The sequence below is a fragment of the Pelophylax lessonae genome, assembly GCF_965119305.1.
Source record: "Pelophylax lessonae genome assembly, chromosome: 5".
Classification (NCBI taxonomy): Eukaryota; Metazoa; Chordata; class Amphibia; order Anura; family Ranidae; genus Pelophylax; species Pelophylax lessonae.
Genome location: NC_138772.1, coordinates 16,964,231 through 16,979,230, shown reverse-complemented (window position 1 = coordinate 16,979,230; position 15,000 = coordinate 16,964,231). Strand labels below are relative to the sequence as shown.

Sequence of the window (15,000 nt, the reverse complement as noted above, 5' to 3'; positions counted from 1 at the left end):
GATGGGGGAAGAGGATGGTGAAATCTGAGGTGTAGAGGATTTGTGCCAGGAGGAGGGATTTCTTTTGGGGGGGATTTGTGCTGGGAGGGGACATTTTTTGAGGGGGGATTTGTGCTAAGAGGGGAAATTGGGGAGGGGGGATTTGTGCAAGGAGTGGTAATGGGGGGGGGGGTTTGTACTGTGAAGGTCATTTTTTGGGGGGGGGGGTATTTGTGCTAGTTTGGATAATTGAGGGGGGATTTGTGCTAGGAGGGGAAATTGGGGAGTGGGGATTTGTGCTAGGAGGGGCAATGGGGGGAGGCAGTTTGTGCTGGGAGGGATTATTTGGAGTGGAGGGGAGAGGATGTGTACTCGGAGGGGAAATCTGAGGGGTAGAGGATTTGTGGTAAGAGAAGGGATTATTTTTTGGGGGGAGGGCATTTGTGCTGGGGGGTTGTGCTAGGAGGGGAAATTGGGGAGGGGCAATTTTTGCTAGGAGGGGCGATAGGGTGAGGCAATTTGTGCTGGGAGGGATTATTTGGAGTGGAGGGGAGAGGATGTGTACTCGGGGGTGAAATTTGAAGGTTAGAGAATTTGTGGTAGGAGGGGTAATTGGAGGGGAATTTGTTCTGGGAGGGTTAGAGGATTTGTGGTAAGAGGAGGGATTTTTTTTGGGGGGGAGGGCATTTGTGCTGGGGGGATTTGGGGCCAAGATTTGTGCTGGGAGGGTAATTTTTTTTTTTTTTTTTGGGGGGGGGGGGGATTTGCACCAGTATGGATAATTAAGGGGGGGTCGGGGTTTGTGCTAGGAGGGAAAATTGGGGAGGGGCGATTTGTGCTAGGAAGGGAAAGGAAGGAGGTAATTTGTGCTGGGAGGGAGTATTTAGAGTGGAGGGGAGAGGATGTGTACTCAGAGGGGAAGTTTGAAGGTTAGAGGATTTGTGGTAAGAGGGGTAATTGGAAGAGAATTTGTGCTGGGAGGGGGAATTTGAGATGGGGGGGGGGAGGATGTGTACTCAGAGGGGAAATCTGAGGGGAAGAGAATTTGTGGTTAGAGGGAGGGATTTTTTTTTTTGGGGAGAGGGCATTTGTGCTGGGGGGATTTAGGGGATGGGGGGCAAAGATTTGAGCTGGGAGGTGGATTTCAGAAGGAGGGGTGGATTTGTACTCGGAGGAAGGGGGATTTATGCTTAGGGGGTAGGCATATTAGTGCTTCCTTTTTGGGGGGGGGGGGGGATTTTTGCTGACACATAATGCTCATACATTTTGAGAGGGGGTGCAGTTTGGCCTGTACTCTCTGAGCTTTTGATGACCTTGTCCCGGGACTGGGTTTTGTTATATCTGTTCAAGGTTCAAAGAAATACTTGTTGAACCCGGAAGAAACATTCTGAGCTGATAACTTCCTGTGCTCTCTCCCTTGGCAGGCCTTTGGAATACAGAACACCTCACTTCTATGCTCTAGAAATGAGGAAATGGGGGAGGTGTTCTGCAGTAGTTGCCTGTAGTTTTATACAGGCAGCCTGTAGTGGGTGGAGCCTACTGTGCCGGCTTTGTGCAGCACAGTGATGATGTCACCATTACTTTTCCCAAGTTATACCCGTGCTTGCAAAAACATTTGGTGCACACAAAATTGATTTATATCCTTTTAAGGTTTTAAGGAATATATTTACATTAAAGTATTTATGACAGGAGTTCAGCTTTAAGAAATTTAAAGATACAGCAGAAAATTTTTCCGCATTTCTTTTTTTTTTTTTCAGTGACCCCCTCCTGTAATCAAATCAGAGGGTGGAATTTATCCAATAAAAACCTGACAAACATTCTAACCCTCCCCTATTCTACCCAAAACAAAAGAAGTTTTGACTGCAACTCCACATTCAGTTTACAGATCAAATAGAGAAAAATCACAGCTACCACATGTTTCGCCCCCACCTATGGGGCTTAGTCGTGGCTAAGCCCTGTGGGTTGGGGCGAAACATGTAGGGGGATGTTGCCTGATTGGATTTAGACTGAGGCTGATATCTCTTAATACATGTTGAGCTTGTATGGTGTTCAGTGGCTGAGATTTTTCTCTACTTGTTCTTTGTATTACATGGAGTCAGGGCGGACTCCTAGCCTGACCCGCACCCGGGGCTGGGACAAGGGGTGGGCAGGAGGGGCGGCTGCCCTGGACACTGTGATACCATATGAGGTGGGAGGGTGCCTTAAGGAGATTTAAGGGGAGGGGATTTGTGTTGGAAAGGGGAAATTGGGGGCAGTGGGCGGTAAGAATGTAGTAGGGAAAATTTGGGGGGAATGCTAGGATTGGGGATTTAGGGTGATCTGTGCTGGAACAGGGGATGGAGGAAGAGGATTTGTGCTAGGAAGGGGTATTGGGGGTTCTTGTCTTGTGCTGAAATAGGTGATATGGGGTGGGGATTGTGCTAGAAGGGGAAACATTTGTTTTTTTTCTTTTTTTTTTTGGGGGGGGGGGGGTTCTGTGCTAATAGGGATGATTGTGGGAATTGGGCTAGGAAAGGAAATTTGGGGATTGGGGAGAAATATGTACCTGGGGGGGGGGGGGGGGGTTGGATGTGTACTTGAAAGGGAAATTTTAGGGGTAGAGGGGTAATCTTTTTTTTTGGGGGGGTGGCATTTGTGCTGGGGAAATTGGGGGATGGGGCAAATATTTGTTCTGGGAGGGCCGATTTTAGCAAGGGGGGCAGATTGCCATAAAGAGATTGAAGGGGAGGGGTTTGTGTTGGAAGGGGGGATTTGGGGGACGACAGGCGGTAAAAATTGTTCTAGGAGGGAAAATATGGGGGGAGTGCCAGGAGTGGGGATTTAGGGTGATCTGTGCTGGAACAGGGGATGGAGGAAGAGGATTTGTGCTAGGAAGGGGTATTGGGGGTTCTTGTCTTGTGCTGAAATAGGTGATATGGGGTGGGGATTGTGCTAGAAGGGGAAACATTTGTTTTTTTTCTTTTTTTTTTTGGGGGGGGGGGGGGGTTCTGTGCTAATAGGGATGATTGTGGGAATTGGGCTAGGAAAGGAAATTTGGGGATTGGGGAGAAATATGTACCTGGGGGGGGGGGGGGGTTGGATGTGTACTTGAAAGGGAAATTTTAGGGGTAGAGGGGTAATCTTTTTTTTTGGGGGGGTGGCATTTGTGCTGGGGAAATTGGGGGATGGGGCAAATATTTGTTCTGGGAGGGCCGATTTTAGCAAGGGGGGCAGATTGCCATAAAGAGATTGAAGGGGAGGGGTTTGTGTTGGAAGGGGGGATTTGGGGGACGACAGGCGGTAAAAATTGTTCTAGGAGGGAAAATATGGGGGGAGTGCCAGGAGTGGGGATTTAGGGTGATCTGTGCTAGAACGGGGGATGGAGGAAGAGGGTTTGTGTGCTAGGAGGGGGTATTGGGGGGGGGGGGGTTTGTCTTGTGCTAAAATAGGTGATATGGGGGGGGGGGTTGTGCTAGGAGGGAAACATTATTTTTATTGGGGGGATCTGTGCTAATAGGGATGATTCTGGGAATTGGGCTAGGAAAGGAAATTTGGGGATTGGGGAGAAATGTGTGCTGGGGGGGGGGGGGAGAGGATGTGTACTTGAAGAGGAAATTTTTGAGGTAGAGGGGTGATTTTGTTTTGGGGGGGAGGACGTTTGTGCTGGGGGAAATTGGGGGATGGGGGAAAGATTTCTTCTGGGAGGGAAGATTTCAGCAAGGGGGACAGATTTGTACTGGGAGGGGGAGGAATTTTTGCTTAGTGGGTAATTAGTGCTCAGTTTTATTTTTTTTTTGGGGGGGGGGGGTTTATGGTAACATATTGCTCATGCATTTTGGGGGGGTGCAGTTTGGCATGTCACCCCGGGCTCTAGGTGATATTGTCCTGGCACTATCTGAATCCTCATTGGAACACACCGAATGGGGGACATAGATGCCGGAGTGGGGACCCTAAAGTTGGTTTAGGTCTACATTCAATCTATGTAATGTTTGCGTGAAAAGCATGCACCCCATAAGTAAAATTCCTTACTTCCTAAAGAGACGGTTGCAGAAGTTTTAACCCCCGATGAGGTCACACAGGAATACGTGCCCTGGTCATTTGCAGAGACGTTATGAATGATTAGGATCTGTGTTCTGCCTTCAGAAAAACATTCGTATTTCTTCCCTGGATGGAGCAGTTCATTCTCCTTCATCCAGGTGACGTCCCGCGTTTCCTTGGAAAGTTCACACTCCAGGCGAAGACTCTCGCCCTCTCTTGCAGTTTTGTCTTCCAGCTGCTGTTTAACTGTCACGGGATGCTCTGCAATGGAACCGTACAGAGTTAGAAAAGCTGCAAGACCAGCAAATGTAATTGCAAACCCTATCTAGAAGATGAGCAAAATGAAGCATCTTGTTTCTGCATGAGCTTAAGAAATGATGTACATGCTGGGAATAAAGTTTGAAATATAAAATTAGTTTTTAAAAAAAGGACTTTTTTCCATCAGCATTTTTAGTTGACGATTCCTTATGAAGGCATATCTGCCGAAACGCGCAGGGCAAAGCCACGCACACACGCTACAAGGCATGCGCAGTGTCAGCCATTTTGGTTACTGGAGAAAGATCTATCTTTGTCTCTGGCGTTTTTGTACATGCTGTACAAAATGTAAGTGCAATCCATTTTAATTAATCATAGTATTTTACAATATTACACTATGTTGAGCCCTTACTTTGCAAATCCTTCGATCTACTGTGAGCGGGTCAGGATCTTTCTGGTTGTTTGACGCATTCCACATTACTGTCAAGATGGAATCCATCTCCACTGTCTAGTCCTATCTTTTATTGACATTTTTTGTTATCATATACTTGAATATTAAATATACTAAATGTTAAATAGTGTCCAAGGTGTATCCTGTACTGAGCAAAGTGTCCACATTCAACAACTACTGACCCAATGTCACCCCATGTCTTCCACATTAAACTTAAACTGGACTTTCACCCATAAAATGACATCTTGGGCTGCCCTTCCCCCTGCCTTATCCTTTTACCATTAGACATTTTTTTTTTTTACAACATACTTTTTGTGCTGCTAAGTTGCATTGCTGCTTTTCTTGCTTAAGCAAGATGTTCTCCAGACTCAGGCCCCAGTTTCCTGGCCATCCACACGTATACCCCTCTACACATGCACAGATGGGACCTGAAAGTACTCAAATGCTGAGCAGAGCCTTGTGGGAGCATCTGTCTGAACCCGGATCTGAACCTGCAACCTCTGCTGTGTCTGGCGTTGTCTCTTTTTCCTGAGCCACCTAAGATGCTGGACAGTTCCCTGGACAATTCCTTGGACACTCGTGCCTTTACCCTTGTTTCTGGTGATCCTTGAACTCTTTGTTCCTCCCATGAACTTCCTATTTAAAGTGGCAGTAAAGACTAAACATTTTTTACCTTAATGCATTCCTTACATTAAGGTAAACATTTTAGACATCAGCATCCCCCCCCCTTTACTTACCTAAATCTTTATTTTATCCAGCACTGTGCACATTTGCAGCTCTTCTCTACCCTCACTTCTGGGTCTCGAAGGCTTTGTTGGGGCACCGAGAGCCATTGGCTGAGTCCTGCTGTCTGTGTCAATGGAGCAAGCATGTACAAGTGCCCCCTTTGAAAGCTGCTTCCCATGGGGACACTGGACAGAGAGGAGGAGCCAGCAGCGCCGGCGGGGGACCTGAGAAGAGGAGGTTTGCTGCCTCTCTGTGCAATTCCTTTTTACAGAGCAGGCAAGTATAGACATGTTTGTTATTTTTTAAAAAATTACCTTTACAATCTCTTTAAACCATTCCTTTGAACTTCCTGTTTGCCATATTATTGTGCTCTCTCTAGCCAATGTCTCACGTTTGTCACTCCTGCTGCTGTCTCTATCTCCACTAATTCTCGTTACCGAGCTTTGGCTTGTTCCTCGACCAAACTTTTGCTTGATCCCAACCTGCAATCACTTGTTACTAACCTTTGGCTTATTCCTTGACAAGGCCTTCCCTTGATCCCAACCTGCAACCATTTGTTACCATCCTTTGACTTATTTTTTGATTACGCCTCCCCTTGATCCCAACCTGCAACCACTTGTTACTGACCTTTGGCTTATTTACTGACTACACTTCTGCTTGATTCCTACTTGTTATATTTGCTACTGGACCCTCGCCTGCTCGCCTGCTGGTGGGGCATTCCTGAGGACAGTGACCTGGTACTAACACATCTCCACCATCAGGAACTCTGGTGAACACCGGTTGGTGCTAAGATCCTACTCCTTGGGTGAGCCCATCCACCATGGTGACTTGCTTGTGTACTCATCCTGCTGGTTGGTGGGAGGGTCTCTGCTGCTATAGCTACTGGTCTCTGACCCTTGACAGCATCTGCGCATGCACAATAATGGCAGCATCAGAGGAGGAGCCAGCAGCGCCGGCGGGGGACCCGAGAAGAGGAGGTTCGCTGCCTCTCTGTGCAATTCCTTTTCTTCTACAGAGCAGGCAAGTATAGACATGTTTGTTATGTTTTTTTTTAAATTACCTTTACAATCTCTTTAAACCATGCCTTTGAACTTCCTGTTTGCCATATTATTGTTCTCTCTCTAGCCAATATCTCACTTTTGTCACTCCTGCTGCTGTCTCTATCTCCACTAATTCTCGTTACCGACCTTTGGCTTGTTCCTCGACTACACTTTTGCTTGATCCCAACCTGCAATCACTTGTTACTAACCTTTGGCTTATTCCTTGACTAGGCCTTCCCTTGATCCCAACCTGCAACAACTTGTTACTGACCTTTGGCTTATTTGCTGACTACACTTCTGCTTGATTCCTACTTGTTATATTTGCTACTGGACCCTGGCCTGCTCACCTCCTGGTGGGGCATTCCTGAGGACAGTGACCTGGTACTAACACATCTCCACCATCAGGAACTCTGGTGAACACCAGTGGGTGCTAAGATCCTACTCCTTGGGTGAGCCAACCACCATGGTGACTTGCTTGTGTACCCATCCTGCTGGTTGGTGGGAGGGTCTCTGCTGCTATAGCTACTGGTCTCTGACCCTTGACTTTGACAGCATTTGCACATGCACAATAATGGCAGCGGCGGAGGAGAGCCTGTCCAGAGCGGACTGAAGTTACGCTTTAAGCTGGCCATACACTAGTACATTTTTGAACAAACATTCGTACAAAATTTTTCAGTACATTTCATGACTTGATTAATGTCAATTGAATGTGCTTCAAAATTTCCTTTACTTTTAACATTCGATCTTGGAGTGAATGGAAATTACCAAAATAAAACCACATACAATGTTAGAAATTTGTTTGTTCAAAAAATAATTCCATCCTGCTCCTTCAAATTTTCTTGCCACTACTGTTGAAAAGAGCATAAATTTGACCCCACTAACAAAAAAAATCGAACAAACGTTCATAAAAAACTAAAAACAGGTGTGTTTGCTTTGGAGAACATTTCCTAATCTGCTTAAGCACTGTGCTTGTTATAAAATATCTATATCCCATTTTCGTAAAGAGTAAGGAATGTTTAAAACCCCCATCAGGCTTTTTCTTTTTTTTTTGCTGTGTTCCATTAGGGAGATTTCCTTTCCATAACAAGACATGAGAGGACATGTATCTAAATTAGGATGATATCTTCTCTTAGGGCAGTTGTCAATAGAAGAGGTCTTGTCTTTGGAAGGTTTCCCTTCTATCCCCATAGACAATATACAATTTTGGATCTCCCATCATTTTCTGTCCCTGGGACAATGGCCACCAGGACAAAGGACGAATCTTCCTAGCAGAGACACAGACAGTAGGAAAAAACCTCAGGAGGTGGATACACCACTGATTTGGTTCCTCATTGTGAAGCTCCATACTGTGGAGCACAATGACTCTAGTTAGGCAGCTCTCCAACAGAAGAGAAGCCACAGGCACCTCAGATAAACAATGGAAGGTGTAAGAAGAATAAAAGCAGAATAAAAGCACCATACCAAATATAAATCCAAGTATATTTATTTCAACATGGAAGTCCAAAGATGACAAGCCAATTCACTTCAGGTTGTATAACCACCATTTTCGACTCAACTTTTGGGTTCCTTCAAAAGTTGCAAGGAGTTCCTTGAGCTGTGGTTGAATTTCCATCTCATAGTGCCTTAATACTTCAAGGTCCACCACCACTTGGAGCCAGTAACATGACACAATCTTTTTAGATGACTGTAAGGGTGACATTCTAACCACACTGTAAGGGACCACCAATGTAAGGGGCTTTTTTCTATTGCCCTCCTTTCTATTTTTCTCCTGCGTCTCCTTCCTCCTCCTCCTTAGCCAATAGCATGGCTTCTCCTTTCGGCCAATCGGAAAATGGGTCTCAGGACCCACTTCCTCATTTTCCAGGAGGAGAATCAGTGTGGCAATAGTGAATATTCATTCTCTATTGTCACACAACTGGGTGGGCTCAGGCCGCAGTGCTCTACGCCCCGAGCCCACCCATTTTTGAAGCATATTAGAGCCTCTGGCTCTAATCACATGCTTCAAAAAAAAAAAAAAACCCCATTGGAATCCATGCGTCCGGCGCCCTGTGTGTAGATTAGGGGGCCAGACGCATGGATAGGGGGAGGGGGGGGGCGGCGCCAATGGACGGGCTGCCACTGGATGTTAGTATCTGCACTGCACCCAGAGCACCTGCATCTTCCTTATCCCCCATCCTGCACTCAGTGGGAGCCACTCAGGAGATCAGATCTGTGGGTGCCGTTGGGAGACAAGCTATCACTTGTAAACACAGAAGCTGGACTTCTCTGTTTAAAAGTGATAATGGTGAGCAGGAGCAGAGGGCCTGAGACAGAGGTGGTGGAACTGATTTCCACCAAGTTCCAGCTGAAAAAAAAAGCCTTCTTTGAAGATATACCTTTTGGAGTGGCGTTTTATTCTACATATACCTTCTAGCAATATAGTTTTAAACCTTCTCTACACTAAAGTTTTGGTGACACCTGCTACATTCTGTTAGTAACATGGCTGTATATGTGTCATTTTGGCTTCTTGGAATTTGCACTTTTGCATAATTTTTTCTAGGGATTGATAGTTCAAGGGACAGCTATATTTCTTGGGTGGTTCAGGAGAAAAGGTTCACCCATGGTACATATGTCTTAACACTCCAGCTGTACATACCAGTAGTAAGTATTGTCTGTATTGTTTCTGCAAAGTGGTCCCACCAGTCGTGCTGCTTTGCATTTGACTAACTCTACAGTAAAGCATGGGCAGTGAAAGCAACATAGAGAAGATCACATCTAGGCAACAGACTTAAGAACGTTCTACAAATTTTATAATGCGCTTTCAGCTTTTTTTTCCGGCCCAAGGCGTCAATGAATCAAACAAAAGCCATGCGAGTGAATATCTACACAGCTTTCTAAAGCTCACGGTGCGAGGCCACAGGTTCTCACCTAGCTGGACAGTTTGAGGTAAGTGAACCGGTTCCCCAACACCCAGCTTGCTTATGGAGGAAATTCTGAAACGATAAGGCTCGCCTGGTTTCAGGTTTTGCACAACATATTCCATGCTTTGAATGATTTCCGTGTTGCACTGCTGCCAATCACCACCAGGCGACTTCATCTCAACATTGTATCCAACAATCGGGGAGCCACCATCGCTCAAGGGGGTGAACCATGACAGAGTCACGGACTGGCTGGTCTTACTTACAATCTCCGGCTCTTCTGGGGGATCGGGAAGGGCTAAAGGCACAACATACACCCAATAAGACACATTTTTCAAGGAAGTCATGAGTGAAGAAATCATCTCAATGAAATGGACCATGCTTTACTAAAATGGATGACCAAAACACTGACAACAACTAATGGTTGTATGACTTAAGGATGCAAAATAAGGCCACCATTGATGAAGTGTTGATGGAATAGGCATGTTTTAAGCAATGTGGGCATTTAAAAATGGTTTTATGATTAAATATAAGAGTGCTGAGGACCTTCTTACCTAGAATGGCCAACTTGGCAGACGCAACTACATCTCTTGAAGCAAAAGCCACTTCTCCGGAGTGATGTAGCTGGGCATCTTTAAGAATTAGTCTGTACTGGTTGCCCTCCATGATCATGGACCAGTTCTCATCTGGCTGAATAGGCAATCCGTTAAAGTACCAAGAGACTTCATTTACTGGCACGGCTTCACTTAATACACAAGTAAATGTCGCCTTTTCACCAGCAGTCACCTTAGCGTCAGCCGGAGGATTCACAACTTCCAGGCGCCAACCTGGGAGTCAAACACATAGGTTGTAGTATTCTTCATGTCAATATCACCTGAGAAATTCTACTAAATTTTAACCGCAAAGGAATAAAAAGCCTTAACGGGGACGTATTTTGAACAAATTTTCTAAAACATGTCAGGTTCTTTACCCGCACCAGCAAACCATTATCGCCAAATGTCTGTTACTTGTGTGGTTTTGGGGTGACGTTTTTGTACAATACCAGGAATATTGTTGTATTTAGCACTGTCTAGCACCATGACCTTCACCATGACAATGAGGTCAGTGTACTCCAATGGCCTCCACAGTCACCAGATCTCAATTCAATAGAGCACCTTTGGGATGTGGTGGAACAGGAGATTGACATCATAGATGGGCAGCCGACAAATCTTCAGCAACTGCGTGATGCTATCATGTCACTATGGACCAAAATCTCTGAGAAATGTTTCCAACACCTTGTTGAATCTATGCCACCAAGAATGAAGGCAGGTCTGAAGGCAAAGGGGGGGGGGGGGGGGGTTCAACCTGGTACTAGCAAGGTGTACCTAATAAATTTGCCAGTGAGTGCACATTTAGCCATATATAGTTTTTATGAAATAAGGTTTTAGATTTTGTTAAAGATTCTGATGAAATTTTTACATTTGTATTGGGTTGCCTCTTAGAGTCCCATTTTTGGGGGATTGATCATACATTTATTCGATAGAGGGATGTTGGCAACACCCTTTCTGAATATACCTCTGGCTTAATACAGTATCTGACAAAAAGTAAGTACACCCCTCACATTTTTGTAAATATTTTATTCTATCTTTTCATGTGACAACGCTGAAGAAATGACACTTTGCTACAATGTAAAGTAGTGAGTGTACAGCTTGTATAACAGTGTAAATTTGCTGTCCCCTCAAAATAACTCCACACACAGCCATTAATGTCTAAACCGCTGGCAACAAAAGTGAGTACACCCCTAAGTGAAATGTCCAAATTGGGCCCAATTAGCCATTTTCCCTCCCCGGTGTCATGTGACTCAATGTTACAAGGTCTCAGGTGTGAATGGGGAGCAGGTGTGTTAAAATCTCACTCTGGTCTGACTCATACTGGTCACTGGAAGTTCAACATGGCACCTCATGGCAAAGAACTCTCTGAGGATCTGAATAAAATAATTGTTGCTCTACATAAAGATGGCCTAGGCTATAAGAAGATTGCCAAGACCCTGCAACTGAGCTACAGCACAGTGGCCAAGACCATACAGTGGTTTAACAGGACAAGTTCCACTCAGAACAGGCCTCACCATGGTCAACCAAAGAAGTTGAGTGCACGTGCTCAGTGTCATATCCAGAGGTTCTCTTTGAGAAATAGACGTATGAGTGCTGCCAGCATTGCTGCAGAGGTTGAAGGGGTGGGGGGGTCAGTGCTCAGACCATACGCTGCACACTGCATCAAATTGGTCTGCATGGTTGTCCTCTCAGAAGGAAGCCTCTTCTAAAGATGATGCACAAGAAATCCCACAAACTGTTTGCTGAAGACAAGAAGACTAAGGACATGGATTATTGGAACCATCTCCTGTGGTCTGATGAGACCAAGATAAACGTATTTGAATCAGATGGTGTCAAGCTTGTGTGGAGGCAACCAGGTGAGGAGTACAAAGACAAGTGTGTCTTGCCTACAGTCAAGCATGGTGGTGGGAGTTTCATGGTCTGGGGCTGCATGAGTGCTGCCGGCACTGGGGAGCTACAGTTCATTGAGGGAACCATGAATGCCAACATGTAGTGTGACATACTGAAGCAGAGCATGATCCCCTCCCTTCAGAGACTGGGCCGCAGGGCAGTATTCCCACATGATAACAACCCCAAACACACCTCCAAGATGACCACTGCCTTGCTAAAGAAGCTGAGGGTAAAGGTGATGGACTGGCCAAGCATGTCTCCAGACCTAAACCCTATTGAGCATCTGTGGGGCATCCTCAAACAGAAGGTGGAGGAGCGCAAGGTCTCTAACATCCACCAGCTCCGTGATGTCGTCATGGAGGAGTGGAAGAGGACTCCAGTGGCAACCTGTGAAGCTCTGGTGAACTCCATGCCCAAGAGGGTTAAGGCAGTGCTGGAAAATAACACTTTGGGCCCAATTTGGACATTTTCACTTAGGGGTGTACTCACTTTTGTTGCCAGCGGTTTAGACATTAATGGCTGTGTGTTGAGTTATTTTGAGGGGACAGCAAATTTACACTGTTATACAAGCTGTACACTCACTACTTTACATTGTAGCAAAGTGTCATTTCTTCAGTTCTGTCACATGAAAAGATACAATAGAATATTTACAAAAATGTGAGGGGTGTACTCACTTTTGTGAGATACTGCATATACTTTTTTTTTTTTTTACTACACTTAACTTTCCCTATAAGAAGAAAAAGCCCTTCTTAGGCTGAACTCATCTGCTGCAAAGACTTGATTCTCAACACAATCCAGGAATACTAAAGTGCTTTCAAGCTGTACTCCTGGAAAGGGGACAGAAAATCTCCTTAACAATGCTAAAGATTTTGTTTGCATTAATCACTGCTTATTTTTTAATTCATACTGTTATAATCAACAGTCATTAAATTTGCTGCATTCAGATCAACATCTAAAGACCTTATTTCAAGAATGTGACTTATTTCCCTTCATTTTACACATTTTACATTTTTTTTCTATTTCTATCCATTGTAGTATGTAAGATTATATTATTTAAGAAAAACAACAATCACCTAAAATAGCGTATGTAGCTAATGTAATTCTTTTCATAATGTAAATGGATATCTCTAAAATGTTGCTTCTATTGTACATTTCGTTACACAATAGCCATGCCGTTGTATAGGAATTTAGCCATGCAATGGTAAATAGCAGGGCAAATGTTTACTAGTATTTGATAATAAACCTATTCACTAAGGAGGAATAATAATAAACCCTTAATAAGTTGCTTAATAAGTTATCAGATATAAGGTGATCTATGCCTAACATGTGATTATTGACACCAATAGATAGTAGTATTTATTTGCATTCAGCTGGGCTTGTTCTGTAATATTAAACATGTTTCACCCCTTCATCCAAGTGGCTTCCTTGGTACCAGTGAGTGTCAGGAACCCTGAGCCCCCCCCCCACCCCAAAGCAGCACCCCCTCCCCCATGTTGAGGGGATGTTGTCCGGTATGGTTCAGGAGGTGGGGGGCGCTCGCTCGTCCCCTCCCCTTTCCTGACCTGCCGGGCTGCATGCTCGGATAAGGGTCTGGTATGGACTGGGGGGGGGTACGCTGTATTTTTCTTTATTTTTTTCAAAATCCGGATCCTGGCAATTGTAAACGCGAGTCATTTTAAACGGGATTATAGTAAATACAGTTCACTATGCTTCGGTTATGAATGGACACAGGAGCGATCAGTACCGATCAATCACTGTGCAATTGAGAAAAGGAGGGTGTCAATAAATGACATGTTTACCAGCCCCTGTCCTGTTCTCCATCCTGACACATCCCTCCACCAACAGCTGGTGGGAGAAGAGAGGGGGAAGCCAGCAGCGCTCCAGGTGGAGGGGGGGGGGGAGCACACAGGGGCCTGAGGGCAGCAGAAGACAAGTACCCTGGATAGCAGTGGCACCAGGGGTGGCATATAGAGGAACCAATGCCCTCCATTTTCCCCCTGCAGCTGCTAAGTGCCTGCGGGAGGGAAAGCAGGAGAAGCAGGATTTCTGTGGCTGCAGGCAGAAAATGGAGGGGATCAGTTCCTCTATATCTGCCCCCGCCACCCAGCCTTCCAGGTGTCTATTGCAACCCCTGTATTGAAGCCCCTGTCTTGGATACTAAATATCTGATTTGGCAAAGTTTCCCATATGGATAGAAATGCTGGAGTATCTTATATGAGAAGAGGAGGCCGCTTGGATGAGTGATGGAACATCTTCAAAGGAAAAAGTCCAGTTAAATGAGACTGATATATCATTACGTTAATAAATAAGACCTTCACATATATATTAACACCCTAATTTAGAATGGTGGTGCTTCCATCTTCTCATCCTGGAATTATAATATTGTCAGTATTGGCTAAGTTGGCTATGTTTTCAAGATTACATGCGGATAGGTGGACTTGTGCAAGGGGATGCAGCCAGTGATGGTACAGCAGGCGTAGTTGGCATGCAGTTATCCCAGGCCTTACCTCGAACATTGAGGAAAGCAGATGAAACCACATCTCCTGCCATGAATGTGACTCGGCAACTGTCCTCAGAAGTGAGGTTCTTCAGCAAGAGGAGATGCCTACGCCCATTCTCAAAGAACACCATCTCAGTGTTCTCTGTGGTTTTTACTGGTTCATCATCTACCAGCCAGTTGAAGTTGTAGCATTCTGGTTTGGCCAAGTAACACTCAAAGAGAGCTTCACCACCCTCTACCGCATCTATATTCTCCAGACCTTGTAATATCTTATTCTTGGCTAGTAGAAAACACAATGAAAAACCACTATAAACACCAGTTGACCACTTTGAACTTTAGCTACTTTTGAACCATGAAACACATATTTGTTTAAAGAACTCTACAGAATAGGTTTTAGCAATAAGGGGAGAATGTAGAGCTACTGTATTTCATCTGTTAAACCAGAGATAGTATCTGTCTGGACAAACTACTAATTGCTCTTTATTGTTTAAGGCTCGGTTTCCACTAGTGCGACTTGCGGTGCGACTTGACACATGTCAAGTCGCACAGCAAGTCAAAACCCATTGTTTTCAATGGGGCACGTTTCCACTGCCGCGGCTTCAGTTGCCGCGACCTCAAAAGTAAATCGTGTACTACTTTTGAGCGCGACTTCCCT

The 15,000-nt window shown here is 45.1% G+C and overlaps 1 protein-coding gene across 1 annotated transcript in view; it reads right to left on the bottom strand.

Moving 5' to 3' along the window:
* The window catches only part of OBSCN (obscurin, cytoskeletal calmodulin and titin-interacting RhoGEF), a 740,285-nt gene that overhangs the window by 367,641 nt on the left and 357,644 nt on the right, over positions 1-15,000 (bottom strand). Inside the window, exons 66-69 of the mRNA XM_082257722.1 lie at positions 14,353-14,625; positions 9,920-10,192; positions 9,376-9,663; positions 3,988-4,257 (exon numbers count right to left, since the gene is read on the bottom strand). Coding sequence (XP_082113848.1) covers positions 3,988-4,257; positions 9,376-9,663; positions 9,920-10,192; positions 14,353-14,625 — 1,104 coding nt within the window. The remainder of the gene's footprint in view (positions 1-3,987; positions 4,258-9,375; positions 9,664-9,919; positions 10,193-14,352; positions 14,626-15,000) is intronic.